General features: G+C 37.8%; 1 protein-coding gene and 1 long non-coding RNA gene across 2 annotated transcripts in view; one reads left to right on the plus strand and one right to left on the minus strand.

Annotated features, from left to right (window-relative positions):
* LOC139131957 (PDZ domain-containing protein 8-like) overlaps window positions 1-4525 on the minus strand; it is a 105527-nt gene extending 101002 nt beyond the window's left edge. The window contains exon 1 of the mRNA XM_070698294.1: window positions 4027-4525. Within this exon, the coding sequence (XP_070554395.1) occupies window positions 4027-4173 (147 nt within the window). The 5' untranslated portion in view covers window positions 4174-4525. The remainder of the gene's footprint in view (window positions 1-4026) is intronic.
* A 10715-nt stretch (window positions 4526-15240) lies between these two features.
* LOC139131958 (uncharacterized) lies at window positions 15241-18446 on the plus strand. Its single transcript, XR_011552219.1, has 3 exons — window positions 15241-15280; window positions 17334-17471; window positions 18343-18446. It is a non-coding gene; the product is annotated as an uncharacterized lncRNA (long non-coding RNA).
* The last annotated feature ends 8050 nt before the right edge of the window (window positions 18447-26496 follow it).

A 26496-nucleotide genomic window follows, 5' to 3' on the forward strand; every position in this document is an offset into this window, starting at 1 on the left:
ACTCGTAAGCCAACTCCCAACTGAGCTGGCTAAACTACGTTGAGCTGTGCTTCAATGGCTCAGCCATGTCGTTAATACAACGGCAAAAACGTAGTTTTTGTGCTACACTGCCAAGTCGTTTAAGGTACGTATTCAATTGACCCTACCCTGGGGAAACAGGACAGGTTTGACGGTGCTTCTGCACCCCTAGCACGACCCTCAGGGTCTCTGACTAACAGACGAGTGAGGTGATGTTTGTGCCTAGCGGACGTGCGTAATACTGAAGGAGTTTATTTTGAAAAAATAAACATGAAACGGCAATAAAATGACGCACTCCCAGGGGCAAACAAAGCCGGTGACCTCAATTTTTTTCTGCAACAACCCTTGAGCTCCTTCCCCTGTCTACGGGCATGTAGAAATTATCGAAGTCTAACACGTATAAGTACGGCTAAAACTACCCTGAAAATGGGCGATTTCTGCCAAAATGCCTGGCAGGATAACATGCAGGAGAGCCAATCTTTTGCAGGCACATATTATGGGGCGGTTTTCTACTGACTTGGGAGAATAATGGACAAGGACGCTCGGCAGGAAAAGGGTTAAGTTCAGACATACAAAAAATAGGTAAAATATACACTTTACAGTTCCCATGACAATATTTTAAGGAAAATGGAACACTTTTAAGGTGATGCCGAAGCATTCAGAGCATGCGTTGGTTGCTATCGCTGGCAACGTTCCAAACGCGCACTTTTGCATGTGCAAAATCTTACCATTCCGTTGTTTTCTATGGATTTTCGACTCCTGGTATTTTGAAAATGCTCAAAATCTTTCAACTCTCTCAATTGTAAACCAATTTAGCTGACTTTTGGTAAGGTTATTGAAGTCATACATGAGAATATAGATAAGCATGCGTTTCTAAAAATTCCGGACCGTCGGCAGTCATTGTTTATTTTCAGTCACATCCAAGATGTTGGTTTTTGTTCTTGAAACATGCAATTTCACTTGTTTGAAACAAATATCCTTGTATCTTTGAAGAGTTTTTACTGGTGCCTATTCCATTTCACTACTTTCACAGAATGCTGACCATCTGGTATATGAGAGTTGCTTAGGAAACCTACGTCAAGGGACTCAGATGGACCATTTTTCAGAATGTATATTTCAAAATATGATACAAAGGATCCTAACAAACACAACTTTTCTTTTGCAGTCTTACTTTTCACATTCCTGAAATGCTACAGACCTAATTTTCAAGTATAAGACAAGTTGTCGAAAAAGAGTACTATCATCCTCAAAAATATTATGAGAAAAACCCGTTAAAAATTTCAGTATAATCTTGTAACTTAAAAAACTTTAGACACGCTTCAGGATGACAAAAAACTTTCATGAGAAAAGTAATGCATTATACAATTATCACTGTCTCAACAGTTTTAATTGAATGATCTTTGTAGATAACATTGCAATGCCTGTGAGAAATATCAGTTTGTATAATCTGAAGATTTAAGGATACCCTGAAAGGAAAAGTTGTAAGTATGCATGTCCACATTGTTTTCAACTGAATCAACAGCAATGTCAATGATGCAACTATAAGCTAACAAAGAGGGGAAAGTCGCAATCTATATATCTTATTTTAATCAGGTTGTGTTAACAATACTTTTTTTCAGGAAATATATTATTACAATTTCTTTCTGATGATACTTAAACGGCTGCTCAGGGTTGCAGGTTTGTTACTAAATATAGTTGCACACATGCTACACTGGACACTGCTGCTAGAAATACAGATACAGTTTATCATTGTTGCATGCATGGCTATTATAGCTTGTACAAGCAGCATGAGTATTTAACATATCTTTTCTAGTGTTAATTTTCATACTGGCAGTTGTCTGTTAAGATTGATTTCTGTTCTTCTTGCTAGTGTAATTAAAAAAATGTTTTTTCAGACAAATATCAATTTTTTTACATATCAACAAATCACTTTCAATCACTTTCTTGCTCAACAATACATATGCAGGGAGTGTTGTAAGGCAAAAAATACCAGCTCAAAGTTACATTGATAAAACTATACATGCTGCTGTTGGGAAAGGAAGGAAAGTACAAGAAATATATTTCATGCTGTATGAGAAAGTTTAACCTTCTGAGTAAAGATGTGAATGAACTTCTCTTTTTCATTCATATCATTAACTTATGCATGTAATTCAGTAAAAACTTGAACATATCCATTCTGATATTATTTGACCATCCTCTCAGCTTCTGTCACACAAACACAACATAAGATAGTGCACGTTCAATCCCAAGCTAAGATAGTGCATGTTCAATTCCAAGCTTATCAAAGCGACAGTAATTATGCTGTCTGACTTCGACGTTAGGTGTTGGCCCATATCCTAGAGCCTTTTATGAAGACATCTTTTCCAGCAACACCGTCAGTCTCTGAAAGTCTTTGCAGCATGAATGTATGGGTTCCTCCATGGCTTCACTGACTTCCCTGATGTCGTCAGCAAGGGTGCAGTGGCTCATAACAGTCCCTCGTGCCTTAATTCGGCACTAGCAGCCATGCCTGCGGCATTCCTGACTTGCACATTTGGAGCACCGCTTGCAAACCCCTAGCTGTGATATCGCAGCGGTGCTAGTGGCAGCTATCGAACTCACTCGGGTCAAGAGTCACCGCCACAGTACCGCTGTGAGCCAACCCATAGGCTTTTTTTGCAGTTTACTACGACACCGATCCGTGTCGCTGATTTAGCTTGCAAAATAATGAAATATATTAGTCTTCGAATAAATAAACTTGTATCATCTGTATCATTGACTATCTAAGACTCATTCTCTTCACCTGCTAACTACCTTGACGATAAAAACATGTATTTTCAACCATTTTCCTGTGAGCTGTCGACGGTTTTGTCAATGTTTGCCCGCTCGCGAGTACAACGCACTGAATTATGTTGGAGGTCAAAAGTTCAAATTCGAGCAGGAACTGTTGACGGCTCACTGAAAAACGGTCGAAAATACATGTTGTCACAGTCTGGATCGTTAGCAGGAGAAGGAGATGAGTCGTAGATAGTGATAGGTACAGGTTGATTTATTCAAAGATTAATCTAGTTTATTATTTTGCAAGCTAAATCAACGACACCATTCGGTGTCATAGTAAACTACTAAAATTTCCTATGCGCTGGCTCACAGCGGTATTGTGGCAGTGACTCTTGACCCGAGCGCGTTTGATAGCCACCACTGGCACTGCTGCAGTGTTTTTGTTAAGGCCGGTACCCTGGTAAATGTTACCGGGGTTCCCCAGTCATTTTACCGGGGTTCCCCTTGGTATATCAATGCAATCAGATTAGGGGACAACAGCAACGTTACCGGGGTTCCCAAATCATTTACCAATATTCCCAAACCTTAGCAAAAACACTGTGCTGTGATATCACAGCTAGCAAACCCCCACCTAAGTCTGTGCAAGAGACTATATATGAAAGAAAGGGCACAAGAACTGTCTAGATAGTCTATTAAAGTGGATGTACATGATTTTCATTTCTTAACTGATGTACATCATGAACTTGTCTTGCTGCAGTGCAGTAGCTCAATGTTTTGCCTAGGTGTTGTGGTTTTGCCGTCTGAACCACAACACCACCACAAAATCTCGAGCTACTGTTTTTCATCAGCAAGTTCTTGTCCAACATACCTCAGCACATTGAACCTTGTACAAAGGTTGCTGGTAAAAGCTTAAAACACGGTTTGAGATGTCAAAGCTTAGACAAATGGGCAATCATGGTTAACAATTGGCTTAGTAAAGAAATTGTCATTAATTTGATCGCAAAGCTTCATCTATTCTACGATGCAATGTTTCTTCTTCATAAATTTGAGTTTCACCTATTTTTGACAAACTTCGATCCCCATCGTTTTATCCTGGATTATAATATTTAATTGCGACTTATTTTTGACAAACTTCCCCATTGTTTTAATATCCATTACTTTATATTTAAATTTCAAAATGCAAAAGCAATAAACGTTCCGTAATGCCCTGCATCGCCGAAATGTTTACAAACAAATTTGAATGCTATGTACCTTCGGCATCTGTGCTCTTTCATACTGGGGCCTTCTGGCCACTCCAACAAACGGTTGGTTCCTGATGTACGAGTAGAACATGATTATCTGCAAGACGATAGTGCACATGCAACCAACGATCATCGATACCAATATTACCAACAACATTTTCTTCAGGTTCAGGTTATTTCCGGTGTGAAAGGAAGAAGAGACGAAGTTGGCAGATGACACAAACTACCGTATACAAGGCCTCAGGGGCCAAGGGTCACTGTAGGTTAATCCGCAAAAGAAACAGAGAACGGCGAAGACTGGAGTGCATAGGTCGCAATATTCCCTATATTATAGATTGCACCCACATTTTCAATATAAACATTTTGATGATATCCCTTACAGGCAGGTTGTTGTCAGATTGCGGGGAATTTTCTGTCGAGCTACGTTCCAAACATGTAATAACATCGCGACGCGACGCAGATCTGCAAGCGACGATCTGTGAAGGTCGCCATTTTTTATGGAGGTAAAGCCACGCGTGGTGTTACGAGATCAGCGATGCGATGTCGCATTATGCTGTCTGTAGCCTAACGCAATCGCAACGCGAGGGTGAGCCATATAAATTAGTTTACGAAGTTAGGTACCGTTCAGTTTTTACGGCCCGGGGGGGGCGGCAAAATCCGGGGGGGGGTCATCATAATTTTGGAATCCGCAAAGGGGGGGAGTCATCGCTTTTTCACTGGTAGGAAAGGGGGGTCACCACATTTTCAAAAACATAATACCAACAATAAAGTTCACTTTATGCCATGGCCATGATCGACCCTCTTCACCGGCGGGCCGCCTTCGGCGGCCCACTTCAATAAATATACATTATGTATTACCCATGACCCTTTTAACGGGCAGACGCCTTTGGCGGCTCACTTCAATTAGGTTTACTTCATGCAATGGCCATGATTTACCCTCTTTACCGGCGGGCCGCCTTCGGCGGCCCACTACAATAAATATGTATTACCCATGACCCTCTTAAGGTGAAGTACTACGAATTACGTCAAAATTAAGTTGTGGTGTCATTTTCTTGAAACTTTGCACAAATATTCTTGGAAGGTGTGCAAGTGCAAAAATAAAATAAAAAATGGGGGTCACCACGCTCGTTTCCATGGAAACGGACGTTAAAATGGCGTCGTTAGAAATAAATAAAAATGATATAATTCACTTAAACTCAAGAAAGCAATTATAAAAAGCTTAGCAAATGAGTTAATTTTAATAAATACCAAGACTTAAGATCCATATCTATCGAATGTATAGTTTTCATGATGTTTGTAAAGATATTTTTACATAAGTATCGATTACAAAATGACAATATCGAAATTATATCACTACATAATTTTCGAACTTTCTTCCTGTCGCTTTGAATGGTGTCATTTTGACCAAACTTGGCGAATAAAATCCTGACATAATACCATTTAGTTTACACTTTTAATAAAAGGGTGTCACCACGCCACTTTTTACAATATCTCCAGGTGAATGGGTAATATGCGCCATATAAATGGGAGAGAAATGTAAATTTTTCGCTCATATTGAATAAAAACCAGCTGCCTAGGGGGTCAAAATATGACAAGGTTATAGGTCACATGTATTTCTAAGAGACTGGGTCAAAAAATTAGGTAAAAGCGCATTTTCAACAATGACAGGTGATGTTAAATACATGCGCTACGAAATAACCCATTTGCGACAGGCTGGAGTTAAATCTGCGCAGAAACGTTCTAAAGCGTGTGCGCGTCCGAATTCGTCGCCCTTTACCTTAACAGGCAGACGCCTTTGGCGGCCCACTCCAATTAGGTTTACTTCATGCAATGGCCATGATTGACCCTCTTTACCGGCGGGCCGCCTGCGGCGGCCCACTACAATAAATTGACTTTATGTAATACCCCACGGCAATCTTACCGTACAATTCCCAATTGAAGCCGCGGCTTGTATTAGAAACATTTTTGAGGGACCCCTGGGATCACGCACTGAATAATGGTAATGGCCGTGCGCCTTCAGCGGCCCTGTCAAGTAAAGTCTACTTTATGCAATAGCCATGATCGACCCTCTTTACCGGCGTGCCACCTTTGGTGGCCCATTAGAATAAAGTTGACTTTACGTAATGGCCCATGACCCACTTAACCGGAGGGCTGCCTTTGGCGAACCACTCCAATAAAGTTTACTTTATACAATGTCCATGGACATGAGTTGTCTATGGAAATGAAGTTAAAAATTGCCTTACAGTCGTCCTAATTAACAGACGTTTCAATGGATGTGGCTGAGAAGTTTGTGCACTGGCATCGAATAAAGTGCGCCGCATACCGGAGTTCAAATCCAAACCATGCGGGTAAATTTTACATATGGGTTTTGGTTATTTTTCAGGGGGGTCATCAATTTTTTTCGTCTGACAAAGGGGGGGGTCATCTTTTTTTCACAAAAAATGCAGGGGGGTCTATATTTTTTTGAACACCGGCGACAAGATTTTGCCGCCCCCCCCCCCCCGGCCGTAAAAACTGAACGCTCCCTTAAATGTCAAAATTCAACATCTCCTGCACAAGACATATCTAGTTTTATTTCGCTCTATATGCAGCAAAATACAAATTTGTCGGAAAATATGAAATCCTTGGCATGTCAGGAAAACCATATAGGCCTAGGCCTAGGCCTATTTTTAATACAATACAATACAATATTTTATTGCTCAACAACACACTCAAGGAGTGCGGTAAGGCAAAAATTACAGAACTCAGCAAACACTGGATGAAGCTGCTGCTGGGGAGGAACTAAAGTACAAGAAATAAATTTGGCAAGAGGTAGTTTATCTTTGTGAGTAAAGATATACATGAACTTTTCTCTGTCATTCAAATCAAGAAAGCCTGGATTATACAAACTTGTGGATGAAAATAGACCATCTCGATACGTTCTGTATTTTGGACATTCTATAACAAAGTGAAATTCATCCTCAACTAAAGATTTACATAACTTGTAGAATCTTTCATTTGCAGGAACTTTTGGAATTGACCTTCTACCCAGTTCTATTTGTAGGTTGTGATCCGAAATTCTTAGTTTTGTCAGCCACCTCCTATTATAGGTAAAAGATCTTATATCTAGCAAGTAACTTTCAAATTCAAATTTTGTCTTAAAAAGTCTGTAAGTTCGGAGCTTATTCCTCTGCATTCCACACTTCCTTGTATCATTATGAATGTTATTTAGCCATGTTTAGCCATGTTTGTTCATAAGTTTCACATAAACTAGCATCATTCTGTCGGATTATTGCAGTGAAAGTTCGTTTAGATGAACAAGCTTCGACACAATGACTCATAAATGTATGGAGTAAGTACCTGAGCAGAAAACTATAACTTTTATCAGGTATTGACTGTAAAAAATCCAGGAGTTTCTCTGCCAGTTTCGAGTATCAAGGACTCAGTGTCTCCTCATTGATATTCAAATTCAAGTTCGCATTCTTTTGGAAGCCAAGCCGATATAACCTGACAAACCTGTTTTCAAGATGTCGAAAGCTGCCGGTCCGCTTAAATGTAATGACTGTGAGAGGACTAGAGGTGTTACTTTCACCCAGGGAGATCTGTTTTTGTGCAAGAAATGCAAAAACAAGCGATTTCCGCCAAGTTCGCCTGAATGTCCGCCTGAAACCTTGGGAGAATCACCTGTTATCTCTACTGATCAACGACTTGCAGATATTAGTATGCAAGTTAGTCACATTCCGACACTATTGAAGAGTGTAAATGAGATGAAGGAATGCCAGAATAATATTACTTCGTCACTTGACTACTTCAATACACTTGTAGAAGATCTTCGATCAAGACTGGCCACGTTGGAAACAGAGAACACCGAATTAAAACAAAGAAATGAGAGTCTCACCAAACAAGTGGCTGAACTTGAACAAGGTGTGGAAGAACAGAATCAATATAGTCGCAGAGAAAACATAGAAATTCACGGTATACCAGAAATTCTACAGGCCAACGAAAATACTGATAATATTGCTCTGAGAATCCTGCAGAAGATTGACCCGGATATCAACATTAATGATTTGGAAGTTACACACAGAATCGGCCGTAATACGACTATGGAAAGAGGTAACACAACAGCCATGCAGCCGTTGCCACGACCAATCATCGTTAAATTCTCAAGTCGACGGAAACGTGACAATGTCTTCAAGAATAAGAAGAAAATAATGAATTCAACTACAGATGTATTCGGGTACAGAGAGAAGAACAAGATCTACATAAATGAAAACCTGACACAGACACAGACAACAAGAAAGCTTATGAAGAGTGTTAACAAGAAAAGAAAAGTCGCGCAATACAAACACCTATGGACTCGGAACGGTCAAATATATGTTAAAAAATCGGACCAGTCATCCGTCATAAAAATTAGAAATGAACTAGATCTTACCAAGATTGTGTAATATGTACCATATTGTAGAAAGTTCTTCGCATTATCATGCCAGTAAACTGTGACGATGACGACCTTGTAAATATTTCTGACGTAAATTGTGCAGATTACGCACTGGGTCAATTTAATGGGAAATTCACTAATAGTTTCAATGCTTTCTCTATTTCTCACGTGAATGTAAGATCTTTGTGTAAAAATCATGAACAGTTCAGTCTCTTCTACGAGGATTACATTGAAAATCACTTCTCAATTATTGCTGTCTCAGAAATTTGGCAAGTAAAAAATAAAGATATGTACACTTTGAAGGATTATTACTTCGAGACGAATTGTAGGCCAAGGGGGAGAGGTGGTGGTGTTGGAATTTACATCCACAAGTCATTATCCTATGATATTTTGAGTGATATTGATGTTAATAATGCAGAGACGTTGTGGGTCAGAATTCAAACTCAAAAGAAAACTATTGTTGTCGGGGTTATTTATAGACCGCCAAATACTGACACTGGTGCTTTTATCGGTAGCTTAGAACATGTCGTTTGTGACCTCGAACGTAATCACTGTAAATGTATTCTACTTGGTGACTTTAATGTTGATGTTAGCAATGACTTGAATAGTATTGCTTGTAACTTGATAGATACAATGGCTTGTTACAATTTTATTCAGGTAATTAACACCTCAACTCGTTTAACAGCAGCCACCTCCCAAACTATTCTTGATCATCTATACACAAATATGGTTGATACAAATATTAATTGTGGTACAATTACTGCTGATATTTCAGACCACCTTCCAATTTTTGCTTTTTTCAATGATGTCAAGACGTATGGTTGTACTCCATCAACTGTTTTTACTAGAGATATGTCAAAGTTTGATGGCCAGGCTTTCAGAAATGACCTCAGAGCAGAAAATTGGGATCAAATTCTCAATTGTGATGATGTAAATACTGCTTTTGATATTTTTACTCATAAATTTCAAAACATCTGTTCAATTCATGCTCCTTTGAGGAGGAAAAATGTCAGTAAAAAAAGGAAAAAAGATAAGCCATGGTTGACTCCTGGCATACGAAAGTCTGTGCGGACAAAGCACAAACTCTACAAAAAAGTTGTAGCTAGGAATTTCGACGCACAGCTCTACAACCGGTACAAGAGTTTTAGAAATATTCTTACGAAAATACTGAGGAAAGTAAAAAGTCATTATTATGGGAACCTTCTACTGAGTAATAGGGGTAACACAAAAGGGACTTGGGATGTTATCAACGATTTGACTGGCAGGTGTAAGCAGAAAGAAGTAATTGTCCCAGGTCAAGTGAAAACCAACATAAATGGCCAGGATGTTATCCATACACAGCCTCACGACATTGCTGAAGATTTTAACGATTTCTTCGTCCACGTTGGTGAAAATTTGGCAAACAAAATTCCAGCAACACTTACTGATTCTTTTCATAAGTTTTTAGGTGACAGAGTATCATATTGTTTTTTTGTATCTCCTGTTACACCAAGTGATGTTGAAAATGTTATCTCACATATTAATATTCGTAAAGCTGCAGGATGGGACAATATTTCTACAAATTTAATGCACGAGGGCAAGGCTGAAATTTCAGTCCCACTTGCACATTTAATTAATTTGTCTTTTTCAACAGGTCAGTTTCCAGATAACCTAAAAATTGCGAGAGTAATGCCCATTTATAAAAAAGGTAGTATCGAAGAATTAGGTAATTACAGACCAATTTCGATTCTCCCTGTCATTAGTAAAATTTTTGAAAAAATCATAAATAGTTTTTTATTGCGCTTTCTTGAAAAACATCATATTTTATACGAGCACCAGTATGGATTTAGAGAAAAACACAGCTGTAAACTTTCTATTGTCAGTTTGGCACAGTCTTTACTGGACGCAATGGACAAGGGAAACTCAATTCTCGGCTTGTTCATAGATTTTTCAAAGGCGTTTGACACTGTCAATCATGATATTTTACTTGCTAAACTGGAACATTATGGAATCAGGGGCCTGCCTCTGAAGTGGTTCAGTAGTTATTTACATCACAGACAGCAGTTTGTCAGGATCAAGGATATAGACTCACATCTTTTAAATATCACTTGTGGTGTTCCACAAGGTTCCATTCTAGGACCAATATTGTTTTTGTTGTACATTAATGATATTCCTAAGTCTTCCAGTTATTTCAATTTCAGACTGTATGCAGACGACTCGAATCTGTTTCGTACAATTCAGTCAAACCAAGGAAATGTTTCCCTCCGTCAAGCGAATATAGAGTTTGAAAATGTAACTGAATGGTGCTATGTTAACAAGCTGACGATCAATATTGACAAAACAAATTACATGGTGATCAGCAGTAGACACAATCGCAAAATGGTCCAAGATCATATTAGTGTGAACCAGCGAGTGAAAGAAACAGACAGTTCATCTTTTGTAGGGACCTGCCTTGATAGCAGTCTTTTAAGGAAGCAACACATTCTTAAAATCAGAAAAAAGATATGTCATTATGTTGGAATTTTGTACAGGTTACATGCTATTTTACCATGTTCAATACTTATCATGCTATATTATACTTTAGTCTTACCTCATATCGCATATGGGCTTGAGATTTGGGGTAGTGCGTACAGGACTTACTTAGTGGATATCTTCTTGGTGCAAAAAAAAATTGTTCGTGCCATGACAGGTAGTAAGTTTGATGCGCACACCGCACCACTGTTCAAGAAATTAGGTATCCTTGATATCTTCAAACAGTACGATTATCAAGTTGGCATTTTTGTACATGACACACTTTGTAACAGGCTACCATCTCATTTCCGTAACTATTTCACTTATGTAAATCACGGCTATCAAACAAGATGTAAAGCTAAAGGAGATCTTCATGTACCGAAATATGATAGTAGCATTGGTCAGTCTTCAATCATGTTTGCTGGGGCGAAACTTTGGAATAATTTACCCAACACTTTACGTGATATTCGAGGGAGAAATAAATTTAAAAAAGAATACAGAAAATTTCTTTTACAGAAAGACTTTAATTTGTAAGACGAATATTATTATTTATTCTGGTAGCTTTTGTTTTAGTTAGACACGGACTGTCTCGTTTAGACTTTCCTGAGTTGTGGCCTTACTTGAGAACGTTTTTTTGTTATGCAAATATTTGAATTTTTCTCTTCACACTCCATTTGATGTATTTGTTTATTGTTAACTGCAGCTGTCAAATTCTTCTATGTTATCAAACTAGTGTTCTGATTGGCTAGACTAGATTAGTCCGTTTTGGACTATTTTCTAGCCTTTCACCTAGTTATGTAAACACTGTTTGATTGTATACAATCAAAACACACATTTGTTTGATTTGTGATCATACCTTTTCTAGGTGAAATAAATCATATATCAATCATATATATACATTATTAACTGTGGAATTAATATTGCAAACACAAGACCATATATCGCTCCCACTGTGAGAGTTCAATATGCTTTGTATATAATAATACCTATCTGAATTCAACCTGGATGTTTAAGCAGATCTCAATAAGATGTCATCTGATAAAACCAATCGATGCCAGTATTTGAGCATGTGTTTTTGTTTTTTTAATCAGAGGTCATGTGAGTAAAGTTATGTAGCCATTACATGTAAAATTGTGCATTTTATCACAGATTTTGTCGGAATGGCATTGACATTTTGGCGAAATTATAAATAAATTTTCTGTGAAATTTTGAAAAGATTTCGAACTTTATAATTTATAGTGGACATTTAGGCCTATATGTGCGGCCGGCCTTGCGCAAGCATTTGTACTTGTGGACTATTCACGGTGTTGAAATGTTGTCTACTACGTGTAGGTGATATCAATTATCTGTAATTCAGTATTACTATGGTTCACACTTCAGCCGATTAGCCTACAACGGTTAATAACATTTCAACACATCACATTTAATGTATTTACTAGACGAAAATGCTCCCTTTTACTACACAAAATTCAACATGCGCACAGTTGTAGGCCTTTAGGCCCACCAACACAGAGATCGTACAGATGTCACACAATCCCGGAGCGGAAGAGGAAGGTTCAGGACGAAAAATTTTTAAAAATAAATAATGAGGCTTAGCTGGAGGGTCTATGGGGGAGGTGGATTAAAAAGAAAAGACACTGCTCAATAACTGTCGACAGATTACGCGTCGCGTTTAATTGCTTTTCGTCAATGTATAAATTTTCATCACGGTGTCAGTGCACCTTATCACTATCTGTCCTGTTGTACATCTTCGTAATGATCTAGTAAAGTTTGAAAAAAAAAAGTTTATTTGGATAAAAAGTGGGTTGTTTCTGGTCAGCACGCACATCATCCGATTCCAACTCGCCCGATGCCAACTCGCCCGATACTATTTTGCAACTTTATGAGTAACTGCAGGTGCAGCCAACGAACAATGCACTTTTAAATGGGTCCGTACTATGATAAGATATATTGTGCATGAACAGTAATGTGAACTGACTAATTTTAAGTTATGAGGGTAATTAATTAGCTGTTCATAATTTGCCCTCCCCCTGAAAATTTTTCGACTTACCCTCCCGCACTCAAATTTCATTTTTACCCACTCCCCACTTATTTTTGCCTGTTTCCCCTCCCCACTGTGAATTTTTGAAGCTCCCCTGCCCTGTGGCAAAAAAAACTTGCCGATTTCCCCTGCCCTGGAAGAGATTCCTCTCAAAATTTTGTCATTCCATTTCCCCTGCAGACATGAAGCTACCCTACCATGTGGTGAAAACAATTGTTGATTTTGTCGATTTTTTTCGCTATGTCTTACTTTAAAATTAACGACCAGTTTGTTAATCTTCACACTAACAGCCAAAACACAATTTAGACATAAAAACACACTGAAGCACATACAAGACAAGCTGGGTGATGTATGAAGCCACTTTCCCTTTATTACAAGGCTAAGTAATCTGGGTAACCTGTAAAAGGTATTAGTACTTACCCTGTGTCCCCATCCCCGGAAACACCATCGCTCAACCTCCCCTGTCCCTGTTTTAAAAGTAGCTCCCCCTCTCCTCGTTTTCGCCAAGCCCTGTCCCCAGGACAATCAACCGATAGCTACCCTGCCCGACAAAAAACTAAAATTTGCTCCCCTGCCACCTAAAATATGTCCCCTGCCCAAGCAAAATTTAAATTTCCCCTGCCCTCAAAAATTGCTCCCGGAATAGCTTTTTCGATGAATAGCTCCGTTGGCTGCACCTGTAACTGGTACGTATAAAAACGTTTTTTTCTAACAACAAATATTTCTGACATTGAGAACCACATGTGCGAGGTTGAAAAATGTGCCAACACGGAAAAGTTTTTATTTGCGCGAATATCACGTTTTGCAAATATATCTCTTGAAAGAATAAATTTGGTTCGGTTTCTTTACGTAGCTGGCCTATAGGGAAAGCCCGGTGGTGGCAGTCCCCGGGTTGGTGGGTACCCATGCGCGTTACCAAATTCACGGAAAAGGGGGTGTTTTTCTTCAGTCATCTCGGAGATTCTAGGTCCGTGAAATCGAGAAAAAGGGGTACTTTTTCAGAGTAACCTCCGAGATTAGGGGTAGTCCTTTCATAATCTCCCTAGGACACTAAATCTGGTCTAGTCTCACTCACAAAGAAAATGAAAAACAGTACCGTACGTTTGTAAGTAAAGTAAAGTAAAGTAAGCCTTTATTGAAATCGTATCCCAGTTGGGATCTTGATCATAAAGTACAATAAAGGTTTTGCAAAAACAACAATGAAAGAGTTATATAATATATATATAAATATAAATATCTATACATGAGGTCAACATAATAAAGGTTCATAAATAGTTTACTTTGTCTTTTTCATTTTGTCTTGTCTGAGTTTAAAACATGTATGTATGTATTTTCCCAATTCACATAGTGATGCTTTATTTGTCCTTGAAAAGATGCTTACAAGGTCTTGTGTGCCTCTGAATGCGTTTTTACAAATGTTTAGTTTACTGAAAAAATCATGTCTAATGTCTGTGTATCCTTTGCAATGAAAAAGAAAATGTATCTCATCTTCTACTTGTTTGTTTTGGCAAATTGGGCATGCTCTGTCTATGACATCAAGGTTTCTATATCTACCTGTTTCTATGTGTAGTATATATATGTGTGCACTAATGCGTAACTTGCACAGGGCTGATCTGTGATCTGGGTTTTTTATAACATGAAAGTAGCTTTCGAGAGAGAAATCTTTTTTCAACTCTCTGTATGTACATATGACGTATACATGCCCATCACTTAGGGTCCAACCTCCAGGGTCAACTCTGGAAGTCAACATATACTAACCTCCTAGATTTCGAAAATAAGGGTATGTTTTTTACAGCTAATTTCTCCCAGATTTGCCACAAATAGGGGGTGTTTTTCTCAGAAATATTCTAGGAAAGGGGGTACTTTTCAAACTTGGGTAACAAGTATGGGTACCCACCAACCCGGGGACTGCCACCGCCGGGAGGGAAAGTTAGGCCTACTGCAGTTACTGGCTCATGGAGAAGGGGCTCATGTCTTTAGGAACAGCAGGACCGTCTTTCACGAGTTACTGGCCCGGCATGAAAATAGCTGGTCTCGGGCCATCGGGTTTGCGTACATGGAATCTACAACTACATCTCAAACAACGGGCGAGTTGGCATCGGGCGAGTTGGTATCGCGAGCGAGTTGGAATCGGGCGAGTTGGTTCTGGGCGGGTTGGAACAGGTGCGCGCGAGTTGACTGTAATTCTTTAATACAGTGCGGACGCACATAGGCGATTTTTCCGTTGTTGCTAGGCGTGTCTATTCCAGATTCTGTCGTCGTTAAGGCGAGACGACGGGCGCCACCGAGTAGAAGCTGACTGACATGGCGACACATCAGGTAAGCTGAGCTCTCCAAATTTCATTAAATTTTGACCGTTAAATTAGATAAATATGTTTTAATTGCGTTGGTTCTAGTAGATTGATGGTCCGACAGTTGTTTTGATGGCTTTTCCCCAAACATTTGACATTTTTTTCGGAAATACGGCAAAAACTTCCAATGTCAATTGTGGGTGGGTTGTGACATATCTGGCAGAAACTTGCGAAATTAATACCGTCGTTTGAGAAGTTAACATTTCCGTCTCATGGGTTTAATTTGTAAAGTTTTGGTAAATTTATTATCCTTACTCATCATTTAATGTGCTGTAGCAAAATCGGAGTTGGGGAAGATCAGATGGCAGTCTGAGAGCGATTTATTTTCAGCTATGTACAAACCGGAAGTGAGCCAATGAGCCCGTACAACATGTCTGGTAATCGATTGCAGCTAAAATAATATTGCAGGGTTTAACGGAACTGTTATTTTGCAGAACATCTCTTTGGGATGAGCGAAAAATCTTTCTCCGTATCTGACAGTTTCATTAGTTTCCATTGCAACATTCTGTGTAGAGAAATAATATTTCTTCCCTCTTCATAAAAAATATATACAAAGATCTGATGAAAAGCTCTCTGTTTGATATGCTAAAAGCTGCATTCTAAAATATAAAAGCATCTGTTTATGGGTAGGATAAAAATACTTGTGTCAATAATATGTGCATGCATAAAACTCGTAAGGCTGCGTTCACAAAAAACGGTAAAGGGGGCTGGAGGAATTCAGGGGGATTCGAAAATTTTTGGGTAGTAGAGGGGGGACTTGAAAATTCTGCTCTACCTGTAGGGGGACTTGAAAATTTTTTGGTTCCCTTTTATGTTTTACATTTTCCAATTCAAAGTTTTTGTAGGTTATTCAATGAAAAATGAATACCATTTATATGTCATCGAATTGTTGTAATGTTAATAATAATTTAACAAAATCTAGAACCATTTTTGTCACATTTCATGACTTTTATCTCGAAAAAATCTAACCGTGTGATTTGTCGTAAAAGCCAAATGAGCCTAGTTACACAGGGCAGAAGCTGCAAATGTTGATGATTTTTGCAATATTTATATGTAATATATCAACTACTGCTTCTTGCTGTCTCCCTACAGCATGCTCAAACACTCAATATTCAGTTTGTCGACAAAACCTGTATATATATATATATATATATATATATATATATATATATATATATATATATATATATATATATATATATATATATATATATATATATATATGTATGTATGTATTTGGTGACAATTTAATTAGAGTTCAGACTGACAGTCTGTAATACAAATGCATGGTACACATACACAGGCTGTGATAGCAAGCTGAATACTGGACAGCTCAAGATGCTGTAGGGAGTACAACAAGAACTCAGTTGTATAAACTGAACAAAAATATTGTCAAAATTATCTAAGTATCACTATCAGATTCTGCCCTGCTACTGTAGTGTCACTGTTCAGACTGTTACTGCATACCTGAGTAGTGCAGAGATAGCTCTGACTCTGATGTACACGGTAGTTGAAGAAGAGTTTGGGTCAAATGACGATCATGACAGTGGTCAGTGAAACATACAGGCCAGGGAGCAACATATGGAAGACCAGGAGACTTGAAAAGTTATCGCGAATTTCGTGGCATATGAGAATAATCAAATATTAAAGAAAAAGATTGGGTCACAATGCTTGATTGATTTTCTATATTTTCATATTCTTGTCATAAAATAATACAAAAGTAAAACTTTGAACAGTGAGGACTAAATGGAAAAAATATGTGACTTAATGGAATTATTTATTTTTTAACCAAATTTGCCATTATGACACCCAAAATTTCAGAGATTAAAACATTTATTTGATGGACTTTTTTAGCCATCCAGCATTGTCCATTTCAAGTGGCATCTAATTCACATATGTCTTGTACTTTTGAAACAAATTTTGGTAAGTCACTGTGCTCAGTTTTTGACAACATGGCAATGAGCCAGAATTCACAATTTGCCTACTCTCTCATGACCGTCATTTTTTGTGTTCTTGGGCAGCAACAATTGACCTGGACAGAGTTGGATGAACTCAAGATGGCTTAGACCGATAAATCCAAAAAGTTCACTGATGCCATTAAGATGGATCAATTTAAGAACTTGTCTCAGGAATATGACTTTACAAAGTGCTAATAGCAGGTAGTGTTGAACGCATGTGAGCGAAACGCCGCAATACGTGATTTTTTCTGCATACACATCCTTTACAAATATATGGGCTTGTGATAGTTGGGGGGGGGGAGACTTGAAAAATTTTGATCATATAGAGGGGAGGCATTTGAAAATTATTTAGGGTATTGAGGGGGATCTGAAAAAAATGAGATTATAATCGCCATTCCTTCAGCCCCCCTAATCGTTATTTGTGAACGCAGCCTAAGTCTCAAGCCACCAGAGTAAATGACTAGGTGTTGGAACAGGTGATGATGTGAGAGCTCTATGTGATCTATACAGTGACAGTTAGACATGTATCTAATGACTAAATACCGGTAGGCTAGTAGACCTGACTGTATTGTGCTCAGGGATATTAGCTGAGAAAAGTCTGATAGACCCGACAGGATAACCACTAAGTAGGCAGATGATCTAGCTGGCTAACAGTATAGTGTATATAGAAATCTTGGCCTTGAATACAGGAATACTGCTAGGTAGGATGAGAAGTGACTTGAACAGATGCATGGATGTTGTATATTATTGATACACAATAGAAAGAGAAAGTACAGCAGTAGATAACGAACAATATCATTATATTAGGAAATCACTAAATAGCAGGGAGAACTAACAAGTACCTATGAAGTGAATAGGGTATTTAGGGGAAGGTATGCTCATTTACATAATCATATTACATGTATAGCAAGAAAATAATTGATTCAGTTGATACTAATGTAATTTACCACGTTAATATGCATGTACATTAAGAAGACCCAAGGTGTATTTTTTTTAATTGGATACATACCTAAAAATGTTATTTATACTTCCCATTTAATGTATTGTCATTACATTTGTTTTCTACTTTCAGATCACGGAACATCTATACAGTGAAAGAACTGACACAGCAAGTGCAAGAAGAATGTTTTGCATTGTTTTATTTAATTTCGCAATAAAATGTTAACCTTAACAATATTCCTGACTGTCCGGCAATTTTATGTAGTTTTGGCAATATGGAAGCTTGGAATAAGTGTTGAATGTGTTTCAAAAATTGTCTGGGTGTAGTACCCTTAGATAAATTACAACATGCAGGACACAGAAATATTTTATTTTATCTGAAATGAATACCAAGATGACTAAACCAAAGTCTCAGCAGTCCTGCAATCATTTTTGAAGGCAATATATGTCTGGATGTCCGCTTAGACATAAGAGCAAATAATACCTGAAATATACAGTAAAGCCCCATTTAGCTGTATCTTTTCTACACATGCACTTTGCAATGCTCACCAAAATATATTATCTGATTTTCAAAGATAGCTTTTGCATTCCCTGTCATTACTTGAATCCATATTTGGAAGCCAAAAATAAGTTGTACATTCTTCACCAAATTTCAAAACTTTTTTATCACATTTTGGGAAGGACTTTGGCTTTAGTCACTTTTGATTGGAAATCATATTTAAAAATAATCCTAAAAATATAGCTAATGTGCCTTAAAACAAAACACCTTTTTCCTAAAAAAGAGTATGTAGGTTGTTTTACAATGATCAGACGTAGGCTTACTTTGTTAAAAGAAAGGAAAAAATCATTTATAACAAGTTACAAAATGGATACGAAGCATGATTTCTGAACAAAATGGCAATGATGATGAAAAATGAAATTCTAAAAAAAACGACAGAGATGGCAAAGGTCATTGGTAGAGGGCGGCTTTATTTACTCGCTAGGTCATGGTCGATGGTGTTTTGGGCACATTTTAAGTTAACATTTCCGTCTCACGGCTTTAATACAAAAACCGAATACGTAGTCTCAAAGCTCAGTATCTGAGCTATCGATCACTGGCGAAATCTAACTTGGGGACGACAAGGTGACGGAGTAAAACGCTAAAATTTAGGGCGGTGTGAGTAATTTTGAGGGTAGGAACGCACGCGACGACTTTGTTTTTCACCATATTTTTTCACAAAATGGACAATTTTGTGTTGAAAGTCTGTACCGCCCTAAAGGTTACGTAGACATCTTTCATAGTATTCAGTTTTTACGGCACACGGAACACAGGTAGACAGACCCTAAGCGAAAAATATCCGTGGTTTCAATTGCAGAATGCAGCGATATAAATTTGAATTTTTTCGTTCCATACCCCCCACGAAGAGAAGTTCGATTTGGTGCGTTCCGACTATGTGCGTCGCCACTGATAGGCCAAACCCGGAATTCGAATCGACCATCGACCACGGTACAAACAAAGCCATGTGCGCAAACGCGCGCGCACAGACGTACGTGTATTTTCATACGCGTTCAGTACACATGTGGGTTTGTTTGTACCGGCATCACGTGATTATTTGGGCGTACTGAGTATGTAGAACGGCGTACGCATCGCGTCCTTTTTATTCCGGAGTAGAACCATTCGGTACCATTTCACAAGTGGTATAGCCACAAACTGATGACGTCAAAGATGTGCGTACTTATGGAAATGAGGTCAAAGGTTACGTTCTAAAAGGGGCGATAAATTATTTTTGGGTAAGAGTTAGGAATGGGGGCTTGGAAACTTAGGGGGAAATGATTGAAAAGAAGGGTCCCAATTTTTTACTATTTTCACTCCTTTCCCTCATTTTGCAGTATCCTATTTCTCTATCCATGTCTTCTTCAGCCAGCCTGATACCTATGTGGAAGCAATGGTTGATTAATGACAAGGGAGAGAAGTGTTATTTTTAAGTTACGTTTTTTTGCACAACAACTATTACCGCTACCGGGGGTCGAACCCAGCACCTGCAGAATGTGAAGCACTACCTATAACCTGTACTCCACGAGAACAAGTTGCGAGAGAGGGATGCAACGTTTCACATAAACGTTAGGATGACAATGCTAAGCAGGAACTGATGAATTTATAATGTTCACTTGTAATGATTTGAAAGTCTTTTACGCATTTTCCTTCTTTTATTGAATTAATGCCTCTGAATTGATTGCTTTAGTGCCTGTCTCTATTTTTTTCTCTGCATTGTCGTGTTTGTTGTGCAGATTTGTTATTTTTTGAATATTTTTTATATTATTTGTTGTATTTGCACAGTTGAAGTATTAAATTGTCACTTGTTTAGGATGTTTTATATGTTGAAAACTTTGTGTTTGACATTTATTATTGAATTTGTCATTTGCTGCCTTTTTTACAATACGAAAGGTGTGTGTTCCGTTCTTGACATGATACACTTTTATATAAAAGTGGTTCGTCACTCAACATGTATGCAATGCGATATTTCATTGCTATTGTAGATGAAAACGTGAACAACAATTCGTTGGATATGCCACGAAAATTACATTATAAATATTCCGCCGATCGACGAAGTGAATTAAGTACAGAAGCAAACGAATTTCGCCGCCAATATAATGATTTAGGGTGCATATATTGTCACTAGCACGAACTTGGTCTGGTCTGTGCATTCCCAGTGTCACACATCAGCGGCAGCAGTGGCCTCCTGAGTTGTCAATGTAGGCGTGATATTAGTTTTTAGACCGTCTCAAAACATTTGGCATAATATGTTGTTATGTGCAGAGTTGCAATTAATCGATGAAGGGGACTGTAAACTTAAAGGACAGAGAATTGAAATATGTTGAACAAGCACGCCTTAGCTTTATCGCCGAAATGCCTCCGCCACATGAACTCATAAAGATAAGTTGGAAATAAGTCTGAAGGTGTGAAGCCAATCCAATTTCGCATGGCATGCATCCACATACCTTCAAAGGTGTTGGTGTGGGCGAAGGTTTGAGGATCCACAAAATGAAGACAATGATTAGCGGTGAAATGAGAGAACTGAGGAGACTTGGACAATGAAGAATAAGCCCCCTACCATTCATCGGAATAATATTGGAACCTGCAGGAACAAATCGATAAAGCATTGGCGTTACGTACGCCGGTCAACAGAAATTGAAAAGCAAGCACAAATATCGCGACCAATGACTCCAATCACCAAATGTCTGTCACTGTGTCGACTCAAGCTGTATTTGGACTTCCGGATTTTGAATTCAATATAGATTTTTTTTGTTTACATCCGTGTATTCATAAATTTCCATAATACAGCCTGGCACAAATTTATTGGAAGGCATATCGCGAAGATAAAGGAAACAAATTTGTGGACAAAAAATTAAACCAATCAATAACAGAGTTTGAACTAATGTACAGGTGTGATTTTCGGTCTGTAGAAGAAGTTATGCAAATGAAAACATACAAAGATTTTTTGGCCGTCATATTGATTATTATTTGCATTTGAATGAACTCTGAATTCTGTTATGTAACTGTGTGCTGTCTTTGGCAACGGCTATATTGAAAAGGGGTCAATATAGCCATTGCCGTCGGGGTCAGTTTGTACATGACAACAATTTTGATTAATAAAACGTGAGAGGGGACATATTGTACCCGGAATGAGACGGAATTATTGCCGCGGTCACATGAACTAACTAACCCTAACCCTAAAAACTCTGTGATGGTCTTCATTTGCTTGATTTTGTATCGGAGGAAGCACAGTGGGAGCCAGAAATTGGGGTTAGCTGACCAAATTGTCGGAACTCCGCTCGCTTCGCTCGCTCCGTTCCGACAATTTAGTCAGCTAACCCCAATTCCTGGCCCCCACTGTACTTCACCCGATACAAAAACTAAGCAGTCGGAGATTGTGACAGTGATTTGAAGAAAGTGCAAATTTATATTATTTTAACCTTATTAGTTAGTCAGTGCCGCAATGACAGGGCGTCTGTGTTTTGTGTACGGCGATTTTGACGTCATCAGTTTGTGGCTATACCACTTGTAAAATGATGCCAACCATTCTACAAGCCTAACGCGGAGCCCGCAGATCGACGATATATGGAGAAAAAAATAGTAAAATTTCAGATGGTTTGCTTTTGGCCTGTAGCCTACATTCTCCCTCTTGCCTGATTAAAACATTCCCAAAAGTGAATATACCAAAATAAACTTGGTATATGCACAGTCCCTGTAATATATGTTTGGAAAACAGCAGACTTATAATACTGGACTGAAACCGTGAATAAAAATGAGAGGGGAAATGAGTTTCATAGCAGGATATCCAACAGATGAGCAACTTATAAAAATTTCAAATTTAGCTTTAAGGTGTGAGCGCCTCTCAAGTGAAAGACTTAACCTTCACTATAGGGAAAAAGTGCGTGACTAGAGCGAGAAACTGACGCTTTCTCGCAATCGGTGAGAATCTGTTCTTATTCTCACCGCTGTTGGTGGGAAAATTTTAATCTCCACTGGAGATTGGTGAGAAATGCACTCCTTGGCGAGAATCAAGTGTGATAACAAATTCTCACCGGTGAGAATGGAAATTCTCACTAAGTACAGCGAGAATTGAAATTCACTGGCGAGAATCATCAAGACTCGCCGTTCGGAGCTTTATGATTCTCGCCAATGAACGGCGACTCTTGATGATTCTCGCCAGTGAATTTCAATTCTCACTGTACTTAGTGAGAATTTCCATTTTCACCGGTGAGAATTTATTCTCACACTTGACTCTCGCCAAGGAGTGCATTTCTCACCAATCTCCAGTGGAGATTAAAATTTTCTCACCGACAGCGGTGAGAATAAGAACAGATTCTCACCGATTGCGAGAAAGCGTCAATTTCTCGCTCTAGTCACGCACTTTTTCCCTATAGGGCCTAGTGCTTTTTTTCAAAATTTCCTGAATGAAACTTTGAACCATTCTGTCACCAAATCAACAATAAAAATTGGGAGTCACCGTGCAAAGTTTGGAACTAGCGAAACAAAGTACCAAACATTGACTTTCAAAATTATTCATGGAAATGCACCCGTTTATTCATCATCCACTCGCACGGGTCCGTTACTTCCCACTAACATCTGATTTCGGGGAGCATCCAGGTGCCCGGACAGGCAAGATACCTTGGCAAGCAAAGATGCTGTTTATTTGAGAGAATTGGTTAAATTATATGTACCAGCCATGAGCCAATGAGAATATACGTTCAACACCTCTTCGTGGTAATTTCAACAAGATATACGGTCAGAGAGCGTTTTCTGTTTGTGCGCCAGCACTCTGGAATGTCTTGCCGATGGAATGTCTTGCCGATGGAAATCAAGGCAGATAGAACTGTTGACAATTTTAAGCGCAATTTGAAAACTTACCTTTTTAATCATTTTATTTGTAATTTTTAACAAGGCTTCCCTTGGTTAATTCTATTGTTTTTATCCAGTGAGTTTCTCTTTTTAGCTTAAAGTGTTGTTGTACTTTTGTTATTTTACTTTGTATTCTGTTATGTACAATGTACTGAGACACGTGTAGTGCATTTGAAACAAATTCTTAATAATAATGATAATAATAATAGGTTGAATACTACTTTATTTGCCATCACTATATTTTTAAGTGCATTAAGCATTACTTAACATGAAAATGTTTAAATGATATTTACACAAAAGTATTATTCAGGTTTATTTAATATTATGTGCAAATAATATTATGTGTTAAGGCTGCGGTCACAAATAATGGGTAGGGGGTGCTGGAGGAATCACGACTGAACTATTTTATTTCAGATCCCCCCTAAATACCCTAAAGCATTTTCAAGTCCCCCAGTCTATATGTTAGAAAATTTTCAAGCCCCTCCCCCCCATTATCATATAGCCGCATGTTTATTAGGGATGCAAGCAAAGAAAAAATACACATGTAGTGGGGACTCTGCTCGCAGATGTTCAACAGTACCTGTTATTAGCAGTTAGTACAGCCATATTCCTAAGGCATTTTAAAACACATCAGTGGACTTTTTTGATTTATCAGTCAAAGCCGACTTTACTTAATCCAACTTGATGAAAGGCCAATGGCATCTGCTGAAGTGCACACAAAATGACGATCATGAGAGATTGTGAATTCCTGGCTATACTAGATGCTACTTATTAAGTTATACAGGAAGGATAAAATATTCCATCAAATAAACATTTAAATCTCTCAAATTTTTGGCGTAATAATTGTAAACTTAGTAAAATTGAAATAATTCCATCTGTTCATTTAAATAGAGTCTTGACTGTACAAAGTTTTACTATTGTTATTTTATGATGAGAATGTGAAAATTTAGGAAATCAAACATGATGACCCCATCGTTTTTCTTTAATTTTTTATTATTCTCATATACCAGAATTCAAAAATCTGTGATAACTTTGAAGTCTCCTGGTCTTCCATGTATTGTTTTCTGGCATGATCTTGTGTACAAGTATGTTTCACTTTCATGAGCATCACATGACCTGAACTCTTCTTCAGCTACTTCATAGCAGAGCTATCTCTGTCACTGCTGCATGGTATGCAGTGACAGTGACACTGCCCATAGGCAGTAGCAGGACAGTAGCTGTATCAACTTTGATAATTTTGACAATAATTTTGATCAGTTTATACAACTGCATTCTTGTTCTTTTTCCTACAGTGTGTTGAACAATCCAGTAATCAATCAGCTTGCCAACAGAGTCTGTGAATATAAACCCTGCATTTGTATCATTGACAAATGACTGTCAGTTTGAACGCTAATTCAATTATCACCCAATATTCATATAAACAAGTTTTTGTTGACAAACTGAATATTGTGTGTTTCAGCATGCTGTAGGGAGACGGCAAGAAACTGTATTAGATATACTGCATAGAAATATTGAAAACATTATGCACATGCAACTTCTGCTCTGACACTAGGCCTATTTGTTTGTTTTCTTACAGAAATTATCATACATTTTTAGATTTTTTCAAAACAAGTGTATTGAAATGCGCCAAATGGTTCCAGATCTCATTTAATTATTAATAAAATTGGAACGATTGGATCACATTAACATGTTATTAAATTTACCTTGAAAAAAAACACCAAAACTTGGGATCATAAAAAAGGGGAACTAAAAAATTTTCAGGTGCCCCATTATAGGCAGTGCAAAATTTTCAAGTCCCCCCTCTACTACCCCCCAAAATTTTTGAATCCCCATCCCCCTCCAAATTCCTCCAGCCCCCTCCTGTTTTTTTGTGAACGCAGCATAAGTGGTGGAAAATGCAAACTTATAATCAATAGAAAGCTCATAGCATTCTAACATAACGTGATAACATTATCATGACAAAACCACAATAAATAATGTTTATACACATAAAACATGGCATTTGATGATAAAATAAGATTGTAGACACACTGTTTTCACATAACATAAGATATTGCTAAATCACAGCTATTGCACAAAAATAATTCTTTGTGCACATTTTATTTATTTAGATTGTTATACTACTGTATAACAATATAGGCAAGAAAAATTAAATGAAGATAATAAAGTTTTCAAATTAATTAAGAAAGACTTCAGTTAAGAGATTTATCAAACAGACAATGATTTCAATTACGTAAAAATATCTAAAAATTCAAACTTAGTGATCACAATCTTGAAATTGAATTAGGCAGAAGACAAAAACCTAAGATACCAGCAGATAGTAGATTTTGCAAAAAATGCCACAGTAAAGCAATTAAAGATGAGATGCATTTTATTTCTGATTGCCAGTTTTATAACAAATAAAGACAGTCTTTGTTTAAAAGCTGTAATTTGCAAGTTGTTGATAAAGACAACAGAGAGGGTACTTTGCATTGATCCATGGCATTATAAACAGTTTGGCCTTAGGGGTTATTTCTGAAGAAAACTATATTCTAGTCCTAGTTATGTTTCGCCAATACTATTGGAGATGTGTTCTACAATTTCAAAATATACATGCTGAATTGGCAGGCATATACTTTATTGTTTTTTTCCTTTTGTATTATCATAAAATGTTTTCTGTATTGTGATCTTATTTAGTTATTATTACAACTTTTCTTTCCATACTGTATCCACAGAAGGTATAGTAGTGTAATAAAGTTATTACTATACAGTTTAAACCATAAATAATAATACTTACACATAAAATAATGCATTATGCACAAAATATATAAATTTAAAATGCTACTGTAGACACGTACTTAGCCTAGACCCTATTCGTTGCTTTCGGCCTTCATCCCCAAAGGCCGAATTCGACGAATAGGGTCT

This window comes from Ptychodera flava, chromosome 4 (assembly GCF_041260155.1).
Source record: "Ptychodera flava strain L36383 chromosome 4, AS_Pfla_20210202, whole genome shotgun sequence".
Taxonomy (NCBI): domain Eukaryota; kingdom Metazoa; phylum Hemichordata; class Enteropneusta; family Ptychoderidae; genus Ptychodera; species Ptychodera flava.